The sequence below is a fragment of the Triturus cristatus genome, chromosome 4_2 (assembly GCF_964204655.1).
Source record: "Triturus cristatus chromosome 4_2, aTriCri1.1, whole genome shotgun sequence".
NCBI classification, from domain to species: Eukaryota; Metazoa; Chordata; class Amphibia; order Caudata; family Salamandridae; genus Triturus; species Triturus cristatus.
The window spans coordinates 206,529,772-206,556,342 of NC_140586.1; the positions used below are offsets into that span (position 1 = coordinate 206,529,772).

The 26,571-nt window shown below is 45.7% G+C and overlaps 1 protein-coding gene across 3 annotated transcripts in view; it reads right to left on the reverse strand.

Annotated features, from left to right (window-relative positions):
* RANGAP1 (Ran GTPase activating protein 1) overlaps positions 1-26,571 on the reverse strand; it is a 368,213-nt gene that overhangs the window by 301,261 nt on the left and 40,381 nt on the right. For all 3 annotated transcript variants that reach the window (XM_085601202.1, XM_085601203.1, XM_085601201.1), the window contains 2 exons: positions 20,039-20,098; positions 11,444-11,623 (listed from right to left, as the gene is read on the reverse strand). In XM_085601202.1, the coding sequence (XP_085457328.1) occupies positions 11,444-11,623; positions 20,039-20,098 (240 nt within the window). The remainder of the gene's footprint in view (positions 1-11,443; positions 11,624-20,038; positions 20,099-26,571) is intronic.

Below are 26,571 nucleotides of genomic sequence, written 5' to 3' on the forward strand. Positions count from 1 at the left end.
CGCATCGCTATTCACTGGATCATCCCAACACCCCCACCACTACATAGATGGAGGGCAGGAATGGGCAGTAGCCAAGAGTGTCAGTTGAAAAGAGTGTGGACTGATGAATATGCAGTGTGTTACTTCGAGATGTGGGAAGGATGGTCGAGTGGCTCGGGGATGTGGGGGGGGGGGGGGGAGAGAGGGGGGTACAGGGCCCAGTCACCCACTGATGAGGTAGGGACCTCCTAGGGTGAGAGGACAGCCTGAATGCAAGTAATGTTGGATGAGCAGTTGCGGGCTGCTATCAGCCCCCCCCACAAATGCCTTCTCCTGCAGCACATGCGGCTCTGATGGGGGTTAGTAGTTGCGAAGCACAGAGTTGGTCCCAGCGTAGCATGATTGTTAAGATGTTGAAGAGTTAATAAAAATAACCCCCTCCCCCCCCACCATCACCACCACCACTGGAAAGGTCGCCCCTGACCGCTGTATTTCACCCAGGTGATCTGAGCGACAATGCTACAGAATTGCTATGTTGCCATGTTGTATGGCTTATTCTATTGCTATTTTATGTAAAACATGCTAAGAAATAAATATTTTTAAAACAGTAAAAAAGCAAAGGACTCTGCAATAAATCCTGCAGGTTGGCCTTCCACGTTAGGTGTTAGTGAGAAGACTGCATTGAAGCTTGCCCAATATCTCCATTAAGTTTATATCCTTTATGTAGATAACTTCTATACAGGAGTCCAGCTGTTTACTGCACAGTACATAGCTGGCACTGTAGCTTGCAGTACTATTAGAAATCACCCTAATGGATTCCCTAAGGAGCTTGTTTGCAAAAAGCTCCAAAAAGGGTAGTGAACCGAGTTGCAACAAAATGCTTGCTATCAAGTTCTCAGACAGCAGGAAGTTTATGTGCTCACTACACATCACGATGGGATCACTTCTCCCGTCACACTTTAGATAGTTGGTGGAAGTCCACAAGCCGACCTGTATACTTGATTACAACAAGTACATAGGTGGAGTGGATAAAAGCAACCAAGTTCTTCAACCATATACTGTGAGTAGTAAAAATGGCACATGGTATAAGAAGTTGGGAGAGAATGCGGCGTGACAACCAGAGTTGGTGACTTTGGAACTGGAGAACCGGGTTCGACTCTCTGCTTCGGCTCAACATCCTGTGATTCTGAGCAAATCACTTAAATTTCTTGTGCCTACAAAAAATGAACGTGTCCTTGTGTAATATAACTGGTGCTCATGTTAAGTGCTCCAATACCATTGGGTTGAGTTTGTGCTATATAACATAGCAACAAGTCCTGTTAGTGCATGTATGTGATGTGCCCTTGAGTGGAGGTGGTTTGCTTATGGGAGTGTTTTGTGTGTTGGGTTTGTGGAAGGTGGTATTATTTACTTTGTGTGGTGCGCATGAAAGGCATATGAATGATCCATAAAGTGGTTGGTACCTTGAAACAGTTTTATGGCTCACTAAAACTAAGTGAATGGTTTAATATTCCCATACTCTTCTTAGTATTGATGGTTTGACCCTATTACTACTAGCATTGCCAAAATCAACCAGTATGAATTTGTGTTTGAGTTGTGTATAGACTAAAAAAGAACATTTATATTCCCTCACAATTTTAAGAACTGAACACTCAGAGGTGTCTGGGGTGGTGTAAGGTGCATTAATCCCATTCACTTATCCACAATACCCTCCAAATTGTCAACTTTCCCTAATGTTTAAAATCACACATTGTAAGAAACTGTATTTGTTGCAGTTATCCCCCCACTTTTTGCCCCCTTTTGAGCAACTAAATGCTGAATTTCACCTCTGACACTGCACGGAGGCCTGCTAACCAGACCTCAGTACCAGTGCTTCATCCCCCAAACAAGGTGTTGTCTAATTGTGCTACATCTAGATAAGGACTTTAGCACCCCTGTAAGTCCCTAGTAAATGGTACCTCAGGTACCAAGGGTATGAGTGCTAATGAGGGCCACAAAGGGCTGCAGCATATCTTATTTCACTCTAAGGGGCCCATGCACAAATTACACAGACTGCCATTGCAGGCAGGATGACATGGTGCAAACCATGAGTGAAAACATGACATGGCACACTCCTGTGTGTCATGCCAAAATCAAAATCACTGCATCTAATGTATGCAAGTCACCCCATAGCAGGCCTTTGAGCCCTGAGGCATGGTGCATTATATTTTATGTAAGGACATATCTTCATGAGCAGATATGCCCCTGTGATGTCTAGCTCTATTACTGGATAGTACAAGTGAGCAGAGAAGCCAACGTAAGGTATGTAATGAGCACTGGTCAAAATGAGTTCACCCAGCTTCATAATGGCTTCATTAAAACATATGGTGTTAAGTATCAAACACCTCGTATTTTTACCTGATTCCAGTGATGGATTTATTAATAAATGCACCCAGAGAGTACCTTGAAGGTACCCCTAAAACCTACCAGCCCTCTAGTGTGCTGGCTGACTGGTCCAGTCCAGCCTGCCACCACAGATGACTTTCTGACCCTCTACTATGGGCTTCCTGATGTGGATATGAAATTTTAAAGTCTGCCATCTTGGTGATGGCAGAATTAGGAACTCTGGGACAGGGTTATGCCAACTTCCCACAAGACGTGGTCATATAGGGGGCGTAGAGACCCCAGGGGAAAGTAGCCCACTGGCTACTACCCTACACTCCCCCAAAGCCCCTAAATCTAGTATTTAGCAGAGCCCCTGGCACCAGGAAATCAGTTTCCTGCCAACCTAAGAAGGAGGATACTGAAAAGCTGCGAGGAGCAAAGACTGCGGAAAAACAACTGACTAGGCGCCAACCCTAACAGCCTATCTGCTGTTCCGGACAGATTGCGCTAAAGTGGTCGCATGCTGCAGCTGCTGTGCCTCCAAAAGCCTGGGAGGACTGTCTGCCTTCAACAAAGACCCAGGAACTGCAATGGAGTCGCAGAACTGTTTCTCTGCAACCTGCAAGCATGCCAAAAGAACTGTGAGGAGCCCGGACCGCCACAAACCCGGCACTAGAAAGCACAACTGCACCCGCCCCCTCCCCCCCCCCCCCCCCCCCGAGCCAGACACCTCAGAAGGATAAGTTACTTACCTGTAATCCTAGTTCTTTTTCAGGGGTATCCTCATCAAAGTCATAAGAATGGGACAAATGATCAATCAATTAATCATCTCTTTATGCCCTGAGCTTCGGATCTCTGCAAAGAACAACTGACCTAACTGTCACCCCTGAAGCATGATGGGAAGTTAGGGGTCATGGCTGGCCTAAAGGCACAGTGCCAGTTCTTTCATTTTCTATGCAGTTATGCTCTTTCTTTCTAATGCAGCCTATGGGCTAACAATAACAACTCTATTACACTGCAGCTTCTGCAATTCAATAAAGAGAGTAGGAGTGTCTCTTTGTTCTCCTGTTTTCTGTTTCCTAAAAGTGTATATAAAAGAATTAAAAACAAAGTATATGTCTATTGATGCAAAGGCAATTTACAGAAGCATTGTTTTTCATTAAGGCTGCATTGTCTTACTTGTGTAAAGGTCTATATGTATAACTTTTTTTTATTTTTTAAATATGGACTACGGGGTCCCCGCACATGGGCAGGAATATTCAGTGCTTATGACTATTGATGAGGATCCCCTGGAAGAGAACACCTCTGCACCCAGCCGCCCTGGCCCGTGGAGAAGAGGACTAATGATGTCCCCACATCCCCCAGCAACATGAGACCGGAGCCCTTTTGTTGGTTCAGCCTCACTAGTCTCCCTGTCCCAGCATGCAGCCTCTTGGCGACTGGACCGTTTCCCATTAAAGTGAAAGAGACACCCGAAGCCCTAACACACCTCTACACCAGGGCACCCTAGAGCCTCCCGAGGTGACCTGTTGGTGTGGCCGTGGACCTTGCCCCATACTCGCCTTACGTCAAGATTTGTCCCGTAAGATGTTAAGTGCCCGAATGCAGTATATGTTTTCCCCCCTAGGATAACATTACTGCTCCCAAACATTGCACTGTGTCAACTTTTCAAAGCTGTAAATATTTATAATTCGAAAAGTACTTCCCTGATTGCGATGACCTTGGTATATAAATTCACTTAAAATTTTTATTTTTTATAAATTGGAGTTGGATTTCTTTATTGAGTGCGTCTCACTTACTGCCTTTGTGACTGTAATACATGCTTAGCACTACCCTCTGATATGCCTAACTGTTCGCCCCCACAACCACAAAAAAGAACATTTGGGGTGACATCTGTGCCTCTGTAATTTCTTTGGGGTCTGCCTGGACTCTTTACACAGCGTACCTCTTTTTGGTTCGCTATATAAAGAGACTGCTTCCTACACACACTACTCACATTTCTGTGATGGACACTTGCAGACTCGGTCTCTCCACAAAATTCCTACTACTCCGTGTTTCTACCCTTGTCCTTCTAAAAAATGTTAACCCCCATTGTGTGACTTGGTCTAGTGCCTGTGATCAAAACTGTCCTAAAACGCAAAGTGGTTTGCAAAGCCTCTACGACCTGCTTTCCAAAAAGATTATGTACAACAAACAGTATGTCAATGATTCTAGACTGGACTTCGGGTCCAAAGGATAAACCCTTGTGCCAGCTGTATCTTCTCATTAGCTTTGTGTCACAAATTTGTCGAAATAAAATGTAGAAGAGTAAATAGCTGCAATAACGAACACTGCACAGCACTAACCCGCAATTGGCCTTCCTCCGGAGGTTAATCTAGAAAAGGAGCAATGTTGTTCCATCACTTGCGATCAGAGCCATCGTTACTGAACCAGCCCCCAATACATTTACCAATTTTCCACTGTCCGAAGGAGTCTTTCAATGAGTAGGATTCCTGGACCGGCTGCTATCAATACGAAGTCTGCTTGCACCGGATTTACGATACAAGCATCATCCAGTGCAATAAACTGATCCTATTTACAAACCTTACTAGAACAGTTGGCTTGTTGGTTTTCAGAATCACATGCAATGTTGTCATTTTCATCATTACCATCATCATAAGTAACTCCAGGGGTGTGAAATACCTACAGCCCGAAGCCCAGGACATATTGCTTGGAGTTAAGGACACAAGTTTTCATGTTTATTTTGTCCTTGGGACAAGTATACCAAACCCCTGAAGCAAAAACCCAATGGCTGGTAGTTCACAGTACCACATTATGGATCTGTGAAAAAAGCACTGTCTCCAGTTAAAGTAAGATTTGTGTCCATATTGTAATTTCATTTGCATAGCGCTTACTACCCCTAACGAGGTGTTGAATCACTTTTTTCGGCGAGTAGCACGCTACTCCGGGACCCATAGAGGATTAGTGTTGAATTAGTATAGTGAAATATGCAAGTGTATTTTAAGTGGTGGATAGGTTAGTCAGTTAGTTCATGCTGTTCAATTTTGTATTCATGATTTATTAATGTAATGCCTTTATTAGGGCAAGCGCTCTAAGGAAATGCTGTAAGCTCAAATTGCTCTACTTACAGTAGTTTCAGAATAAAAATATGTTCACACAATAAAAGGCTTCATATAATGCTTTCAAAATGCTCTCTGATTAGATGAAAACACTTGTAGAAGCTGGACAGCAAAATTGAGGATTATTTGCCTTCAAAATAAAATGTTCACAAGAAAATATGCAACTAAAAAAAAAATTTTTTTGCTAACCTACTGTGAAATTTGAAGTACCATTTTTTTGGAGCATCATTTAGCAAACTTGTTTGAAACATGCTAGCATTTCCCAAAAAATCATGATGGAAAATCAATGTAAAACCAGTTTGGGCATGGTTATGGGTAACCTGGAAATAAACAAGCATTGGCAAACCCAGTAGGTATTGCCTTGGTGGTCAGCCTTTTTGATTTCGTCAATGCAGTCTTGTTTTGACATGGCTTTACTTAAATTTTATTTTTGAGTGAGCTTCTGGGCCCTCACCCTTATAACAAAAACTTGCCACAGCACGACATGGCACTAAAAGGGACCAGTGGATTTTTTTTTCTTTCTTTACAAGACAAGTAGATTTATCAAGCATCCTGTCCCATGGACAAGTATATATTTTATTACATTCCACACACCTGTAACTCTAATAATGACTTTCTATTTCTGATCATCATCCCTGCCTCGATGATAAGACTGAGTGAGTAAAATCTGCAGGTTAAGGCCATTTAAGGTAGGATAGTTATAAAATGTGAAGACAGAGCAGCTGAGGCTGTGGAGTGGTAACCGGCAAAGGGTGCTGTGGTAATGGTACTACTGGAATGTATAATACATATACTCTATAATTCATACTGATTGCCATCTGAAATGAGAAGGCAACAATGGTTGTTCTCTAGATGGATACCTATGTCTGCAAAAAAGTGGACCATGTACTTGTCCTTCAAATCGATTGGTTTTTGCACGTCATCTGTTTTAGCCGCCCTTTGATCAAGCGTAAACTAATCTCTCTAAACAAAGAAAACTTTATTCGAGTCCAGGTTCTAATCCTCTTGATCACCGCAGTGCCCTTCTTGCCTGATGAACAATTCTGCAGTTTCAGTAGAGGTTTAAGAGGAATTGGCAAGACCAACAACAATTGTAGTGTAATAGTCGAAGGGAATTGTCAGAAAATGAGAGGCAACAGCCAACAACAACTACACCACTGTAGTTACTGTAAGAAAAAACTGAAAATGTTCCATATTCAACAAACCAAGTGTCGGCTGTATGGTTGTTGACGGGGTCCGTCTGTTATGCTAGAGCAGAGGATGCAGAATAGTCTGAGTACTTGACACTGATCATCCCTCTGACTGATACTTCATCGATGAGGCAGATTTAAGTGGTTTCACAGTGGTTGAACAGACCAAACCTTTTACTACTGAGACTGTTTGGAAACTGATAAGCTCATCGACAAAGACATTTTCGTCTTTTTTTGTGGTTTATCAGAAGCTAGAGTCACAGACCTGCGAGGCATGCTGTATTAGGGTATGCACTAGAAGCCTGCCCACTCTCCGCTCAAATTTGTCATTGCCCTTTGTAAATGCTGGCTTCTGATTGGTAAATAGGCTTGTTTTTCCCTCCTTGGTACCGCCATGTCTCCATCTGTTACCGCCCATAAGGACTGGCCCTTTTACTGGTCATGTTACACGGTCTGCTTTATCTTGGCTGTGAGCACTATTTTGTTTAATATTTTTTTTTTTTATTTGCCACGCGGTCCGCTTTCACATTTCTGGCCGCGCTTCTTTACTTAATTAATTTACATGCAGGGCGATTCACTTTCACTTTATCGGCCGCACGTTTATTTTTTAATTAATTTGCAGCGCAGTCCGCTTTCACTTTAGCTGCAACACTTGTTTAAAGGAGTCTTTAAGCTGGGGTGTGCACGCCCCACACCTCCCAAGGATGGGGATCAGAGGAGGAGACGCTTGTAGGTAACAAAGGCAGTCCCTGCATGTGTGACTGAGGGCAGGACGTTTAGGGGGTGGTGCCCATTATTGCTTTGAAAAGCACTTCTTTTATCCCCTTGTTAAAGGCAGAGGGTGGGTGACAAAAGGGGAGGGGCGATATAGAGCTCCCATCTGTGGTCTGCAGTGTCAAAGGGCACGGAACTCGGCTACCCCCTTTGTAACTTTTCCCATCCAGGTGAAAAGTTCCAAAGGTGCAGCAAGAGGGCACAAAACAAATCCTGGACAATAAATAATAATTACAGGTGCTTGGGAGAGAGCGAGAGCTCAATCTGTAGTGCTGTTATTAACGGCGTCCCTCCTTGCAGGAATTAGTATGTGGAGACTCAGCTCGTAAGCTTCGCAGGTATATGCATGAGTGGGTCAGGCATGTCTGGTGTTTGCTTTGCATCCTCTGGCTTTGAGTCCTTATTTTCTAATGTGATAAACACTAGGCGTCACAAAACACAAAGGAAACTGTTGAAGTCACAGATGTATCACCTTAAGTCGAATCAGGGGTGTACCGCAGCCCGCTGAGGTGCAGATGACCCCACCTTTCAGAGGTGCTCATTCAGTCCTGGATTTACAGCTGTGCAAACGGGGGTCCCAGACCAGAACAGTCAGTGGGTGGTCCCCTTCATTTAACGCTATGCACTGCTTTGAATGCCATATTGCCTCTTCCAGACTCCTCGCATGGTCTCCTGTCAGATGTGAGGTCTTGTTCTCATTTGCAGTTGGCTACTTATGGGTTTGCCTATCTTATAACTAAGAGGCTATTGGAACTGGAGACTATAAGTACCAGAATACTGGCAAAACAAGCATTTGCATTGCAATAGGTCTTGCATTTACACGAGTTTAAGCTATTGGCATGGTCAATGACTGCCTTTTATTTATGTTTTAAAAACGAAAACAAAAATAAAAGGCTTTGTCATGAATGTCAATAGCTCAAACTCGCGTAAATGCGAGACCTATTGCATTGCAAATGCTCGTTTCGATTATGTCCTCCCTCTGGGTGGCCGCTGGACTGCAGAAGTGCACCGGGCAACTACGTGCGCGTCTCGATTATGGTTTCGGTGCACGTTTGCTGAGGCGGGAGAGAGAGACAGAGAGAGACAGAGAGAGACAGAGAGAGACAGAGAGAGACAGAGAGAGACAGAGAGAGACAGAGAGAGACAGAGAGAGACAGAGAGAGACAGAGAGAGACACAGAGACAGAGAGAGACACAGAGACAGAGAGAGACACAGAGACAGAGAGAGACACAGAGACAGAGAGAGACACAGAGACAGAGAGAGACAGAGACAGAGAGAGACAGAGACAGAGAGACAGAGAGACACAGAGACAGAGAGACAGAGAGACAGAGAGACAGAGAGACAGAGAGACAGAGAGACAGAGAGACAGAGAGACAGAGAGACAGAGAGACAGAGAGACAGAGAGACAGAGAGACAGAGAGACAGAGAGACAGAGAGACAGAGAGAGACAGAGAGAGACAGAGAGAGACAGAGAGAGACAGAGAGAGACAGAGAGAGACAGAGAGAGACAGAGAGAGACAGAGAGAGACAGAGAGAGACAGAGAGAGACAGAGAGAGACAGAGAGAGACAGAGAGAGACAGAGAGAGACAGAGAGAGACAGAGAGAGACAGAGAGAGACAGAGAGAGACAGAGAGACAGAGAGACAGAGAGACAGAGAGAGACAGAGAGAGACAGAGAGACAGAGAGACAGAGAGACAGAGAGAGACAGAGAGACAGAGAGACAGAGAGACAGAGAGACAGAGAGACAGAGAGACAGAGAGACAGAGAGACAGAGAGACAGAGAGACAGAGAGACAGAGAGACAGAGAGACAGGCGTAGTACCGAGGCGACCAGCCCACTCAAGAATCCTCCCCCCCACCACCAGTTGAATCACCCCCACACCTCGATACTGGCACGGACGAGAGGGGAAATGGAAAGTCAGGCAGCTCTAAAGAAGAGCAGTATGTGAAGGAGGCCTCTGGACAGTGTGTAGGGCAATGTGGAGTGCGCAGTCGTGGGTAGGCGGTAAGGGAAGCAGCCAAGCACCGGCAGGACTCTGTGTCACACACGGGCCCTCGTTGGTGGTGCAGTGTAGCGTTGGGTACTGTCTGGGCTGCCGCGGACCAACCATTATGGCGCCGATCTAAGAAAGGCACAGGGAGAGCAGGCCTCCAAGTGCTTCTACTCACCACCACCGCCCCTCGCTAGATACTCAGTGGGGGAAGTGCTCACACCAATCCTGTGACCTGGAGTCCGCGACGTCCCCAAAGCACCTTAAGTATGGCACCCATTAGAGGATGGGGCTGTAAGGATCGTATCATCAAGCACCATCACTCACCACCACCGCCCCTCACCTAGCTCCCCAACAGGGGTAGTGCTCTCCCCTGTCTCACAGCAGGTCAGGCAGCCTCTCCACCTCAGTGGGGTCGGCGTTTCTTGGTTCCGACTGTCCCCTCTGCTCTGCAGGCATCGGGATGGGGTGACGTGTCTCCTCAGGCAGCGAGTGGGCCCAGACGGCGAGGTAGCAATCTGGGGCTACTGATCAAACACTGGTTCTCCTACGCCTCTCCTGCCTAGATCAGCAGCTTGCACATCAGCCATGCTGTTAGCTGTAATGCAGCTCGGGAGCGTCACCATGTAGCAGGCGCCTTCAGGATCGGCTTCAGCACCCTGGGAAATGAAGGATGAGTTCTAGAGAGCCAGCCCTCTAAATCTGTGGCTCACCCACCTCGCCATCGGCAGGGATGGAGGGAGATGATCGGGCTGGCTTAGCCACACCACTGACTATATCATCACTTGTAGAGGGTCTTTTGATGGGGGTCACATAAGTCGCAGTGTAAAGTGTATGCAACAGAATCTTTGGTGAGGATCATCACCAATTGGTGCTTCCCTGACTCTGTAGAGATCTTCTCAGATGATTTTCCTGTAGATTCGGCAATTAAAAATTGCAGCAACTGACCTTCTTTGTCCTTTGGTTTTAGTGCTGAATGTACAACAGATCACAGAATTGCTGTGCATCTGCTCAAGACTTGGAAAAGTGGTCTTTAATGGGACACTTCAGAATGCATCTCAGCTTCCCAGTACAGAGCCGAGTAAACATTACCTACCTTCTTTATCTGTTTATCTGGAGTGAGATACATGTCTTTCTGAAGTAAGAAGTTCAAAAGAACAATCTAAAGAAAGCAAAGAGGAAAGCACAAAGGATTCCATGTTGCTTCTGAGGTAAAAGGTAGAAAATCAGACAGTTGGTGCCTCTGAGGAGCGCTGAAACTCAGGGCCCCTCCACCTTATTGGCTAGACTTTGATTAATGAAATGAGGTGGATGGGCTACTTGTAGCCTATGGCTGTTTTTCAGTGTATTAACAAGGTCAGTGGCTGTTTAGGAATACTGCTTTGTTTACTCTAACAACTGCGAGTTACCAGGCTGACACGAGGTAATAATTCAAGCTGTTTCTCTATGAAAGATCCAATGCTGTGGTACAAATTTCAAAAACTTACCAATAGCCTGAACAAGGTTAGGGCTTCCATATGTGTATGAAATTGTGTGATGTAGGATATAATGGACTATAAATTGTTATAAAACAAGTTATTTCAAGAGATCCAAGCAATGATGCACATGATCCAAATGATTCCATAAGACGAAGGCTACAGAAGCCCAAGGCTAGAGAAACCGCTCCCTCAATCAAAAGTTTGGAAAACGTTAACATAATATCAGCTAAAGGTGTCCTTCCATATGTTGGAGGTCATGCACTCCACAGGCAGCAGATACTTGAGAAGCAATAACCCTGAACCAGCTTATGTCTATGACGCAAGAAATCCAGCCGTTTTCTTTTTTACTTGTCTTACCACTACGGTTCATGCAAAATGCTCTGGACTTGTACCACCCCATCTGTACTCCAAAGTTTGTCGACCTTGCCCTCTCTACTATATCCTATGGTCTCACCATTCCAACCGAATACCAAATCTGCCCCCACTCCCAAATATGAAAACCTCCTGTTCCAAACACAACTCAGAGATGCCACACCCTATTGTCTGACCTTGCCACCTCCAATGCCCATGCCACAGTTGTTCAGTTTCAGTTCTTGAAGAGTAAAGCAGGTAGGGCTTTTCAGAAGTGCTTCAAAGCCACGAACGCCATCAGGCCCAAAGGCGTTGTCACTTAGGTCCAGCTCTACCAGCTGAGCTCGGGCCGTGATGAGGGCGTCACCTAGGGAGATCTGTAAAGATATGAAGCAAAGTGGTTAGGGCCTACAAATTCAACAGACATTAGCCTGCCAATATTACTTCTTCACAAACATATAAAGGGAAAAGGTAGTGCTTCCCAAAAAGTCGAACATGTGATAAATGACAAGTATAGAAGAAACAACTTCTTTAAAGACCGACAGAACATAAGATGATGCAAACAAACCTCAGATGCCCTTAAACCCATGCATTATGGCAAACTTTATCGTAGTTTGCATCTTTTTACCAGCAGAAGCGATGTAAACATGAAAACTTAGTAGAGCACAATTCTACTACAGGTTTCCAATATCTTGCCCAGATGCTGGGCACAAGTTGTGGTGGAATAATATTTCAAATAAACAGATTAACAAAGAACAGGACAGATTAACAAAGAACAGGACAAACACCTGCCTTCAGCACAAGAAAGCATCTCCAAAGTGGCCTGGACTCTGAAGGCCAAAGAGCTGCTTCTCCAGTAGAACAGGTAAGGGTAAGTTACTTACCTGTAATCCTAGTTCTCTTCCAGGGGTATCCTCATCAAAGTCATAAGCACTGAATATTCCCGCCCATGTGCGGGGACCCCGGAAATAATAAAATTATATATGTAAAAAACATACATATATACAGCTCTGTATATGTATAAACATATATCATTTTTTCCAAGCAAATGCAGCTCCCATAAAAGGCTAGGCAATGTAAATATACACATCCAATAACACACATATATATATATATATATATATATATATATATATAAAGGTATAACAATACACCTAAATCTCTTTTTTTTTTTTTTTTTTTTTTAATGAGGTAAACACTCATGAGAAAGCAAAAAATAAAGAGAACAAACTGTGGAAAAACACAGATGTACAACACATTGCCAGCCTGCAGGCTGCATTGCAATATAATACCATAGAGACTAAAAAGCCCTGTACAGGTAAAAAACTGGCACCGTGCCTTTAAGGCAGCCCTGACTTCCATATCCCATCATGCCTCAGGGGTGACAGTTAGGTCAGTTGTTCTTTGCGGGACCGTAGTCCTAAACACAAAGATATATCCTTTCCATAATGAATAATACACTTCTTCTCATTTGCCTGGGGAGGTGGGTGGGTTGCTTATGACTTTGATGAGGATACCCCTGGAAGAGAACTAGGATTACAGGTAAGTAACTTACCCTTCTCTTCCAGGGGATCCTCATCAATAGTCATAAGCACTGAATAGAGTAGCAAGCTCCCCTTCCACCTGCAGGCAAATGAAACTAAGGTTGTATCACCCATGGAGAAAGAGAATCATGAAAATGATTATGCATGGAACAGATTCCTCAAGGAGGCTTGTCCTACTTGAGTGTCTGCTCTGGTGTCCGAATCCAGACAATAATGCCTGGTAAAAGTGTGGACAGATCTCCAAGTGGCTGCCTTGCAGATCTCGGAGAGTGGGACATTATTGAGAAAAGCCGCGGTAGCCGCTTTTCCTCTTGTCGAATGCGCTTTAGGGCGCGCCCCCAATGGTTTCTGAGCCAGTTGGTAGGCCAATGTAATACTTGAAACAATCCACCTAGCAATGGAACGTTTGGAAGCCGCAAAGCCCATACGGACAACCCCATAGTTCACAAACAATTGATCAGATTTCCTGACATTCTTAGTCCTATCTAGGTAGAATTTTAGGACCCTTTTGACATCTAGAGAATGCAACGCCCTCTCTGCCGGAGAGGAGGGGTTGGGAAAAAAGGTTGGTAAGGAGATGGCTTGGTTTACATGAAATTCCGATACCACCTTGGGTAGAAACGAAGGATGAGTTCTCATCACCACCCTATTTAGATGAAAAATTGTGTAGGGTTCTTTAGAACAGAGGGCCTGTATCTCACTGACCCTCCGTGCTGAAGTGATGGCTATTAAAAATGCTGTCTTCCATGTGAGGTGCTGTAGGGTAGCCTTATGAATAGGTTCAAAAGGCGAACCCATGAGCTTCGACAGAACCAAGTTTAGCTCCCAGGAAGGAGAGGGAGGTCTAACAGGGGGATAGACTTTGAGTCCTTGCAAGAAATCCTTCACTACCTGCACTTTAAAAAATGACTGCTGTGAAGGCGAACGCCTGTATGCTGTTATGGCTGCTAGGTGAACCTTTATGGATGAAAATTTCAACCCTGCCCTTGCTAAATGTAGAAGATAGGGCAAAATTACATCCTCCTGGCATTTAGTGGGATCATAATGATGCTGAGCACACCATATATAAAATCTTTTCCACTTACAGAAGTAGGAGTGTCTTGTCGAAGGCCTCCTGGCTTCCTTCAGTATGGACATACACTCTTGAGGGAGGTTCAGATGGCCATACTGGAGGACTTCAGGAGACATGCTGTTAAGCTCAGCGAGGGAAGGCTGGGATGGTAAATCTTCCCCTGCATCTTGGATAACAAGTCCGGCCTGCACGGCAGCCGCTTGTGGGGGCGGATCGACATGTGTAGGAGATCCGTGTACCACCACTGCCTCGGCCAGTCCGGTGCTATGAGGATCATCTTGGCAGATGAATTCTGTAGCTTGGTCACCACCTTGGGAATTAGTGGGAGAGGCGGAAAAGCGTACACAAATGTCATTGACCAATTGATCAAAAGGGCATTCCCTAGGGATCCTGGTCGATGGTATCTTGAGGCGAAGCCTCGGCATTTTGTGTTTTGCTCGTCCGCGAAGAGGTCCACTTGCGGGCGCCCCCATTCCTCGAAGAGGTCTTCTAACACCTCGTCGTTGATCACCCAGTCCTCTGGTTCTTGAAAATGCCGACTGAGCAAGTCTGCTTGCACGTTGAGTTCTCCTGGTAGGTGCACCGCTTTCAATGAGATGTTCCTTGCTAGGATCCAGTGCCACAGGGACTGAGCTTCCAGCGAGAGCGTTCTGGATCGAGTACCCCCCTGTTTGTTCAGGTAGTACATTGTGGTGGTATTGTCCGTCTGTACTAGAATGGTACTCGTCGTGATCGCAGGCAGGAACGCTTTGAGGGCTAGGTGGACTGCCCTGAGCTCCAGCATGTTGATGTGGTACAACTGTTCGCTGCTGGACCACCGTCCCTGAGTTTGCAGAGACCCGAAATGCGCACCCCAGCCTTGAAGGGATGCGTCGGTGATTAAGGTCTGAGTTGGGGGTTCTTGATGGAAGGGGATCCCCACTTGTAGATTCCTTGGCTTCAGCCACCACTTGACTGACTGTTTGGCTGCAGAGGAGAGGCAAACCTTTTCTTCCCACAGGGAGTTCCTTTGATCCCATTTGTCCTCGAGATCTTGCTGGAGAGGACGCATCCTTAGCCTGGCATTGGGCACTAGGAAGATGCAGGATGCCATGGCCCCTAGCAGAGATGAGATTCGCCTTGCCGACGACAGATTGCTGGTTATGATCTGTCTGCCTTTTAGCATAATGGATGACTGTCTTTCCTCCGAAGGAAACACTTTTCCTACTACGGAGTCTATAGTTGCACCCAGGTAGTGGATCCTCTGCGTTGGTGAAAAATTGGACTTTTTGACATTCACTCTGAGACCCAACTTGCGACATAAGTTCAGGCATAGCGACAGCTGTGACCGCACATTCTGTGGTGATGAGCCCTTTATTAGCCAGTCGTCTAGGTAGGGATAGACGAAGACTCCTGCGCGTCTCAGAGCAGCCGCTACTACTGCCACGCATTTTGTGAATACTCGAGGAGCTGACTTCAGGCCAAAAGGGAGGACTTTGAACTGATAGTGAGAGTTGCCTACCACAAACCTGAGAAATTTTCGATGATTCCTTAGGATGGGAATATGGAAATATGCATCCTGAAGGTCCAGTGAACACATCCAATCGCCCATCCGGAGAAGAGGATATATTTGGTGGAGCGCCAGCATGCGAAATTTTTCCTTTCTTATGTGCTTGTTCAGTATCCGTAGGTCTAAAATGGGTCTGAACTCTACCTTCACACTCCTCTTTTGGATGAGAAAGTATCTGGAGTAAACTCCCTTTCCTCTCTGGTTTATGGGCACTTTCTCTATTGCAGATTTGAGTAGTAGCGTCGCTACCTCTTCTCTGAGCTGCTTTAGATGCTGGGATGAATTGACAGGAGGAATCGATGGGGGGTGACTTTTGAAACGAAGCGAGTACCCATGACGCAGTATATTCAGTACCCACTTGTCCTTTGTGATGGATTGCCACTCTGGAAGATGATGTGCAACACTTCCTCCCACCGGAGCGGTGGACAGCATCGGAGGAAGCGGCTTCTCATTGCTTCCCCGGAGCTTTGTTTCCAGCATTAGACTGCCTGTTGTTACCTCGTCCCCTGGATGGCTTGCGGGACTGGTATTGCTGTTTCTTTTGACCTTGCTGGTCCTGGTTCTTTTGCCAATGAGGGGTTTGAACCCTCTGTTGGTAACTGCGCCTGTCATTTCCCTTGCGGCGTCGAAACTCTTTTCTCTTTTCAAGCCCGACAGCTTTCATGGTCTCCAGCTCTGCTTTCATACGGGCCATTTCTTCGTCTGCATGGGACCCAAAAAGAGAACTACCGGAGAAAGGCAGATTTAAAATTCTTGCCTGCGCTTCCGGTTTCAAGGCCGTCAATCTAAGCCAGGATGATCTTCTGGCTGTGACTCCATGTGCATATTCATGCGCTGCCAGTGTTGCCCCGTCTGCCGCTGCACTTATGATCTGGTTAGAAACCAGACTCCCCTCATGCAAAATCTCTTCAAAGTCCCGTCTGTCCTCTGATGGAACTTTGTCAATGAACCTCTGCAGAGAGTCCCATAATGACCTATCATAGCGCCCCAGAAGCGCCGAGGCACTCGCCACCTTAAGGCTTGAGGATGCTGAGCCGCAAACTTTCCTCCCCCAGGAGTCTTGTGTTTTACTGTCCTTATCTGGTGGTACCGTTGAAGATCCCGCTACTGCATGTGTCTTCCTGGCAGCGGCGGTGATGACAGAGTCCGGTGGAGGATCCGATTTAAGGAATAGAGGATCCTCCAGAGCTGGACGGTACTTTTTTAGAATTCTCGCCGGCGCCGTTTTGGTGGTTGCTGGTGTGAGAAAGATATCCATTACCGGTTGTAGCAAACCGGGGACTAACGGCAATAAAGGGCGTGACACTGTGCGTTCATGAAGAGTTTCAAAAATTATGGACGAAGTTGTCTCCTGAACCGGCATAGGGATATTTAATTTTGTAGCTCCTCTACACAACACTTCTTGAAACGTAGAAATATCATCTACCGGAGATACCCGAGAGGGTGGCGTCTCCGAGAGTGTCGGTGAATAATCCCTTTTGGATGATCTGGAAGAAGGGGAGGTAGAAGGGGTCCTACGGCGCCTTCTCTCTGATCTGGTCGACTCTCTTCTGCGGGAGGGAGACCTGGATCGCCTTCTTGGTGCTCGAGAGTGACTTCGGGATTCTCTTTCTCGAGATCTTGGTCTGATCGGTGTCGCTGGGAATACCACGCCCCTTATTCTTGTTAGCGATGCCTTTATTGCGTCCGGCATAGCAGGGTCCTGAGGCATCTCCCTTACGGGACTTTGAGGTACAGCATTGTCCTCCTCCTGCGAACTTTCTCTTGCAGGTACTGGAGATTGATGCACAAGCTCTGGTGATTCTGATCTTGAACCTGAGCCCTCTGATCCTGAAGGCGAGATAGATATGAGACGCGGTGATTCAGGAGTCGTATATATCAGTCTATGAGGAGATTTCCGCCTTGAGACTGGTCGAATCGTGAGGCGAATATGTGACACCTCCTGCGTACCCTCAACAGAGGGCTGCCTCGACGGTGATAGGCCTATCACCGGAGATCTTTGACTCGAATCTTCGAGGCTCCGAGCTTCTTGTCTCGACGTCGAGATTATCTTCGACGGAGGCTTCATGTACCTCACCAAAGCTTTGGAGACCTGTGAGGACGGAGGCACCTGCCTCGACGTCGACTCCGACGGAGGCACCTGCCTCGACGTCGACTCCGACGGAGGCCTTTGCCTCGACGTCGACTCCGACGGAGGCCTCTGCCTCGACGTCGACTCAGACGGAGGCTCCTGCCTCGACGTCGGTCCTGACGGAGGCGTCTGCCTCGACGTCACTCCTGACGGAGACTTCTGTCTCGACGTCGAATGCTCCGACGACGTCGAAAGCCTCTTCGCCGTCGAACGATGTTTCCTCGACGGCGATCTTGATCTTGACGGCGATCTTGGTCTCGACGTCGACTGTGGAGATCGTCTACGTACTTCTTGCGACGTCGAATGATGTCTCGCCGACCTCGACGTCGAACGATGTCTTTCTTTCGACGACGAACGATATCTCTGTGCAGACGTCGATCGATCTTTTCTTGACGTCGACAGATGCTTTCTCGACGTTGAACTATGGCGCCGAGTCCTCGACGCCGAGCTTTTAGACGCCGTCGACGTCGAACGCATCCGCTTCGACGCTGAATCTAAAGTCGACGACGATTTTCTCTTTGCAGCATGACTTCCCCTTGACTCCTCACCTCTCAGCGACGATCCCGCCGCTGGAGTCTTCGACGCCGAGCCCGACGTCGAGACAGGGACCAACTGCTTCGACGTCGACCGTTCTGCTAGGCCATACAGCCTAATCCTCTCCCTCTCCTTTAAAGTCCTTTTGGAAAGGTCTTCACAATGATGGCATGTTGCTGGAGAGTGAGAGTCCGGCAGACAGATAATACACACTTCATGTGTGTCTGAAGCCGCCTTCTTTTTTCCACAAGATGTACATGGAACAAATAAAGAAGGCATTTTTCTGACAAAATAGCAAAAAAGTCAGTCAGAAAATCACAGGATACAGACTTCCTCAAAGAAGTTCTAAGAAGAAGTCCAAAAATCTTAAAGTAGTAATAATTCTTGACTAAAGAGTCAAAAAAGAAGAGAGCTGAATTCCAGGGTCCTGACTGAAGGAGCCGGAAAGAACAACTGACCTAACTGTCACCCCTGAGGCATGATGGGATATGGAAGTCAGGGCTGCCTTAAAGGCACGGTGCCAGTTTTTTACCTGTACAGGGCTTTTTAGTCTCTATGGTATTATATTGCAATGCAGCCTGCAGGCTGGCAATGTGTTGTACATCTGTGTTTTTCCACAGTTTGTTCTCTTTATTTTTTGCTTTCTCATGAGTGTTTACCTCATTAAAAAAAAAAAAAAAAAAAAAAAAAAGAGATTTAGGTGTATTGTTATACCTTTATATATATATATATGTGTGTTATTGGATGTGTATATTTACATTGCCTAGCCTTTTATGGGAGCTGCATTTGCTTGGAAAAAATGATATATGTTTATACATATACAGAGCTGTATATATGTATGTTTTTTACATATATAATTTTATTATTTCCGGGGTCCCCGCACATGGGCGGGAATATTCAGTGCTTATGACTATTGATGAGGATCCCCTGGAAGAGAAGGGTAGACATCTGGTTCAATATTAGACGGCATGACTAAGGCACAGATAAATGAGCCATTTATTTGAGAATCTGGTGGAGGGGAACCATGCTAGAAGTACAATATCCAGATCATTGCACAAAACCAGCCAGAAACTTTCAGACCTAAGCAGGATCAAGAGCAGAGCCTTAACCAACTAGACACCAGAGTAAGTTATCCTATCAATCTCGTTACCAAGGGACCTCAGCGTCACACCACATTCAATGTGTTATTGATGTAATGCCATCAGTCATGTTACACTGCTAGAGTAGGCAATAATTGGCTTTGTGATCACATATACCTAGTACTACCTGGTCTTGATTTGCTTTCAACTCACAGTACCCTTGCAATGTTGCTCTTGAATTGAATTGTCTCAAGGTCACTTCACACTACCCCTCACATCACAAAAATTAGTACAATCTGCCTTGCAGGCATTTCCAGACCAGTGCTGGCAAAGACTGGGATTAAGGTCCTGGTAGAAAGGTTGGGCTCAATTTGCTTTGAGGTCACACAACCCTATAAATATTGAAAACTGACGGACAGATTACTCTAGTTAAACTCCCCTACTTGCAATGCATATGGTGGTTCTGGCAACCCTTAGGGAAACGTTACACCGTAGCAGAGTACGTCATGACCTAGCTTAATACCACTTTAACCATGTATCATTGGCAATTACTAGGTTCTGGGTAGCATGAAACTTGCAGAGTCGACCCTAATCTGACTTAGGGGTTTCTGGTTTAACTGGATCTCCATTTCATAATGTCTTTCATTTTTCACTGGACTCTATTTACATTTAAATAATAAATGCAATACATATAAAAATAACAGTCATAAAAAGGTTGTGGAACAATAATTTCCTTCACTTTAAGACCAAATATTAATATCCTCTCCTAGGAAAAAAGTGAATAAAATACAATTATTACTAGTTAAAATGATTGACAGAGAAAAGAGTTATGAAACAAAGAAAAAAAAAGTAAAAGTTCTTATTCGAAGATATCTGCACTCACCAGTGCTGGAGGTATCTCTGCTCTGAGCCTGCCCGTGAACATGTCGCTCCAGAAGCATTTCTAGAAAAAACAAAAGCAAGCGACTGAGTTTACAGCTACACACAGCTAACTGCACACACACCAAAAATGTTAACAATATAGCAATGGCTGTGCTAAGGATTTTCAGCAATCGAACAAGCTGTTTAACATTTCACTATTATTGTTATGCATCCCAAAAAATGTTTCTAACATGTTTTATAACATCAGTGACCATCTTGTGTTAAGGTGTTAATTTATAAGGACTTTAAACTGAAGAACCAAATCCTAGAGCAGAGTAACTTTTGAGACTGACACCACAATTGTTTCCAGATGTTCAGAATATGCCAGGTCATGAGGATCTTCGAGTGAGTGATAAATATTGCAAGACTGTAAACAAGAGAAAGATTTCATGGTAAAGGTAAAGCAACTTGTATGCATTTTATATATTATGAAGTACGAAAATTCTGCCCCACTGAAAGTTTCAGGTAGCCAGGAATCATTAATAAATTGTGAATCTTAAACTGTTTCCATGTTGCCAATATTAAGTTTCAGCAATTACCTTTGTTCCCAAACTACAAGTGAGCACCGTCAGTAAATGTTTTTGCCAATTGTGGCACAAAATTATCTATCACCAACCCCAATCTGGCTGCTCAAGTCACCCTCCAAGAATTGATTCCAATAGGGACGCAACGCAACTCTCCACCAAACCACACAACAAAAGAATATCAGTTGCAAAAATGTATTTTGAGTTAAGTTTCATACTCAAGGAAAGGTTTTATCATAAAAATATTCTGCTCATAGGAAAATGTGTAGGGAATAGGTAATGGTTTGCATAGGGTGATAGAAAGTAAGATTCTTACTAGGAATAAAACAAGTGCTTGCATATGGATGCAATTTAGCGGTGTGGATGCCAGACTGGGTCAGTATCTTTGACATTGGGCTCTCAAGCCCAATTTTTTCCTGTGATGCACCCAGCTTGGGTCTGTACTTTGTAAGTAGGTCTAACACCTGCCCACACACTGCGCGGACAGCCCAGGTGCATAGCCCGTATAGATACAAGGGCGAATTGTCCCAGGGTGCAGACCCACTTTCAAAGACAAGTGCTCCATACGCACTGTACCACAGCAACATACTGCAGTCCCCGGCTGTCATTGCACTTAACCCTGAGCCTTTTACTGCCACTAAATGCAACAGACAGGGGCAGATTTTACAGAGGAAAAGGGGAACCCTCCTTACTTCCCTTTTGAGGAGGAGTTTTGTAAAGTTGTGGATGCGTAAATACATCAAGCGGTCGCCTCGGACATTGCTCCTTTAGAGCGTAAACGTCTTCAGCTGCCCTATCGCTATCCTGAACCACTTACCTTGATGAATACCCCATAAAATATGCACAATACCACACACCAGGCGGGTTTTCCTAACAAAACTCCTCGTAAGGCAGGGGCCGAACAAACATGTGCAAGGCATGGATATGAACGCCTGTGATCGCCTCAAACAGGTGTGTTGGACCCAACGTCCTTGGGGTAGCTTGGCTCAGGTAGAAAGGCTTTTACTTCAGAATTGCATGTCGTGCTTGCATCACACCCAATTCACACTTCAGCGCTACACCACTTAAAAACGACGCTACATCGAATAATTAGAAAGGTTAAGAAAAAGTTTTATCTTTCCTTGACAAAAGTAGTCAATTTTTATCCATCGCATTTCAGGATCAAACATTTCATTGTATTCAAATCAACAGTACAATTCCTTTCTTTACTTCAAAATAGCAGATACCTAAACACCATCGGATGTTTCGATCCAGCGCCTTGACTCTAGGGCGCCAATTTAAATCCCCACAGATAACGCTCCACATAACATTTACATAGTACTGGATTTCAGATGGTCATCTAGTCTACACGATGCTCTTCAGTCAGATGGTTACACTAGACGCTATTCTTCCTGAATCTTATACTGTCGCATATAATCAATCTATTACATTTAGGCGCTATACTGGAAATTTACTCTGTTGCTGGAAATCAATCGGTTACATCTAGGCAGTATACATGAATTTTACTCTATCACTGGAAATCAAGCTACTACATTTAAGCATTTTACACGAAACTTTCTCTGTTACTGAAATTCATTCTGTTATCTCTAGTGCTATTCGTGAAATTCTCAATACGTAGACTACAGTCTCACGAGTGCTTACATCATAGTGCCGGTATTTTACCCTTTAAAACCTGGCTTCCCAAGGGTCCGGCAGTCGGGTCCATCAGGACCTCATCTGGCATTGAGTTCGCAATCTCCTGTGCTTTCCCCCCCCTTTTCTTATAATGCCCAGCTTACTGTTTGAATTCTGTGTCCTCCTCACGGAAAGTTCGGCAGAGCCTGGAGTTGAGTTTCCTCTTCTTACGGGACGGGGCTCACCGTACTGATGAAGGCGATCTCTTTAGGGGGAAAGGGGTGAAACCAGGGTACCCTCACCGACCACCTCCCCCAAGGGTTTCCCTACTGGTGGGTCTCCTCAGCTGAAAGAAGCCTCGCTCTTCTGATCTCCACAGCCCGCTGGTCCCCACTCCCCGGCGGACTCCCGGGAACCCACAGCACTGGCGCAGAGTCGACCCTGGACCCTACTTGGACCTCGCAGGCCAGGCGCTGTCCCGTTCCAACTTCGCGTCTGCTGGGAGGCGCGCCCGCAGCCGCCAGAAGCAGCGCGGCTTGCGGGGGCGCGGCCTCCTCCCTCTACCGGCAACAGTGGGGCGGCGCCTCAACGTCCGCCCCCGACACGTGATACCAGGAAAGCTGCTTCGAGACCGGACGCGGCCCTCTCTTCCTGGGTGCAATCTCCTCACACCTTCAGTCGCACACCGCCTGTTCGCAGGCCAACTCAGTGGAGACCCGATTCTCCCCACAGTCCTCCTGGTGACAACAGACAACCTCCTGACTTCTGGGTTGCGGCAGTGAGTGCTTCAGGTTGGGATTCGTGGCAGGGGTGGCTGAAATTAAGGGTGCGATCTACAAACCGAGGCAGATGAATAAGCCAACCAAATTCCTGTATCTTTTACCCGGTCACCTCCCCTTCAGTCAGGAACAGTGGGCAGTCACCAGGCCCGGTTGATTCAAAGTCCCAGGCAACAACAGGGGTGAGGGAGATGTAGTCCAGGACGATGACTCCTCACCTGGTCTTCCTTCAGGGGTTCTGACTAAACAGAAGCGTCTAAGGTAAAGATGACCTCCAGAGTCAGTGGCTGTGGTCAGGGACAGGTCAAGAGGTCGAGGGTGGTATCAGCTGATGAGGGAAGTCACGCAGACCCTAAGAACTGTCAATTTCCTCTCTAGCGCAGCCACCTCCCCACTCAGGTGCCTAATTCCTGACTACCTCACAGCTCACCTACTTCCTAAAATGGCCGACCCACCTCACCTCGATTTATAACCTGGGCCCTGACTGGCCAGAGTGGTCCAGAAGGTTCCGGAACCCCTCATGGCAGTCTAAGGCCCAGGTTCTGAGGTGACAGTTTAGTCCACCATTTTGTGAAAACACTCCCTCCCCTTTCCATTTTTGTGAAGCACCTTGCGCCTCTCCCTCAGTTAGTGAGAAAGGGGCGCCCAGAACCTCGACGTCAACACCAAAAAGAAGCTAGTGGACAGAAAAATGAGAGGAGAAAGGGAAAAAAATGAGGAGGGAACAGCCAAAGGGCTGGCAGGTCTAACAAGGTGTTTTTGTCATAATCTTTAGTTTCAGATATTCCAGAGTCCCAATCCCTTACCTCCAACTCTAAAGTACAATACGTTCACCTTGGAGGCAAACTACACCCACGCAGACTTTTCTCACTGGGATTCCAACAGGGACCCAGGCCCTCCAAGGCCACTACGTCCATCTCCAGACATTGGAGCTAATCCCCTCCCCAAATCTCAACCTCCAGATTCCTCCAATATATTGGACCCATATGACTGCCTACATTCTCGCTCTTCGGAATGGTCTCCGACAGATAAGGTAGCAACTTACATTGCAGGAAGACTGAGAAAACCCCTGGAAAAAGAGACTCTGGATCGACTTAAGGTGAAGTGTCATTGCTCGAAGGCAAGGTCACGCTAACCCCAGAAATAGATGCCAGGATGGCTACTTACTTAGGGAAATATATAAGGGATCCCAAAAAAGACTTATTCGCGCTCATGGCGGTCCTGCCAAGATAAAGTATTGGACAATACAGGACCCAGCGTGAAAATTCTCAACATGGACGATGTCTCCGCAGTCCAGTATATCAATCATCTTGGTAGGACATGATCAAAAGCACTAGCGGAGCGGGCCAAGAGTTTCTGGCAATTTTGCCTGGACAACATCTCATTGATTGGGGAACATCTCCCCGGCAGGGCCAACAAGGTGGCAGACTGGAACTCAAGACAACAAGGGATTTTAACCTATGGAAACTGCAAACATCAATTTTCAAAGTCATAGAAGGACGATGGGGCCCCTTCTCCATGGATCTATTTGCGTTGTGTCTGGACCACCAACTAGAGCAATTTTTCACTGGGTGATCGGATCCACTTGCGGGGGCGATGGACGCCAGTCTCTAAGATTAGAGTCAGGAAAACGAAGGGTTATGTGTTCCCCAAGTTCTAAATGATCACAAGGCTATCAGCCCAGTTACTGAGACAGGTCGTGGACTTAGTGGGAATAACACCAAATTGGAGGTCGCAGGTCTGGTATCCAGTTCTGATTAAACTTTATTGGGATTCTCCAATCCTTCTACCTCTAGTCCCAGATCTCCGGAGGACCCACATTACCTGAAATCAGGAAGACAACCGTCTCTCATGTCATGGAGGATTACAGAGAACAACGGAATGTCCCAGGAGTTTCTCAGGAAGCTCAGTACCTATTATTAAAAAGGCATGGGCAGACGGTACAACGAAGAGATCAGTCTGCTTGGTCAAAATGGCTGGATTGGTGCCTCCACAGAGACCTGGATCTTGTGGTGCCCAAAATTGTTTAAATATTACATTTCTTGTCATCCCTGGCGTCAAAGGGCATGGCTTACAGATCGGTGAACACCTTTCGCTCAGCTATTTCGGCGGGCATCCTCCGACTGAAGGTTATCCGACTGAAGGTTATCCGGATGGGGAACATTCCTTAGTATGGAATTTGATGAGGCATCAGTCTTTCCCTTCCGCCTGTGCCAAGGTACTCAGTTCTCCGTGACATGAATGCCGTTCTTAACCATTTCCCGTCATGGGACCGGCAATAAATACCTTTCTCAAAAAGAACTTTCTGGAAAATTGGCCATGTTGTTTTTCCTCATCTCATAAATGAAGTGCATCCGATGTCAATGCACTGGACATTACAGGTAGAGTATTTATCCCCAATGATGTTACTTTCCATGTGTCTAGACGTACAAAACATAATTCACAACTGATTTCATTGCATCTGATGAACATCCCAAACTATGTATGGTGAGATGCATTAAAAGCACGAAACTAGAACTGACGAGTTCAGACCTCAGGAGATGGTCAACTCTGCGGAAACCATTCCATGGAGTCTCCTCTTCAACCACGGTTAGAAGGTTTAGATGGGTGATGCAGGAAGTAGATATTGATACCACCAAGTTCGATGCGCATTCGGCTAGGGGTGCCACGGAATCGAAAACCTTAGTTTTGGGGGCTCATCTGGAGGACCTTCTGAATGCTGCAGAATGGTCCTCCGATTCTACCTTTAAGCGTTTCTACTTCAAGTCTGTGGTAGACATGGCATCTTTAATGGTCAACAAGCTTTCAACAACCATAATCCACGCCTCCAGTCCCGACAGAATGAAAAACTTTCTAGCTTTCCCAACAAAGTTTCAATTCTATTAAAGATTCTAAGGCGAGAATGATCCCACTCAGATTTAAATCAACTGTCACCCAAATTTGAAGGTCAGACTTACCTCTTGAATCATCGACTGGGTAGCAAACAAAACTTATGAATTTCCTGCATTTTGTGGATAGTATAATGGTTATTTAATATTGTTACAGCCTCAAGGCAGGTAATGGTCATAACTATTACAGTGTAATAAGACTTTATGAATCTTCTGAGAATCCAGTTTGATTTAGGTTGTTATTTGTTCTCTTTAAGAAGCGAATCAGCCTAACAGGAACAGCACACAGAGAAAATGGATCTTGGTCACACCGAAGAAAGAGGGTAGGTATGATGACAGAAGAGGGACTATTGTTGGACAGCCACTGTTCTTATTGGTTAGTGATTTTGTGTTTCCCTTTCCCTAGGTTTCATGGAAAAGGTAATGTTACTGTGATGTTTAAAATGAGTGCTGTAATAATAAAGAGAAGAAAGTAAAGCGTAATCCTCACCTCAGAGTCCTTAATAGAACTGAAACTTGTTACAAAAACTAGGACCTTTTTTCATTCATCACATCACATGAACCTATCAAGAAAAGATGTTAGTGGTCCTCCACAGCAAGTGAACAAGCTCCTTCAAAGGAGGAATAGTCACTCATATCTTTGTCTGAGCCCTTGTCCTCTCAGCTCACATAAACTGGGCACCACGCACT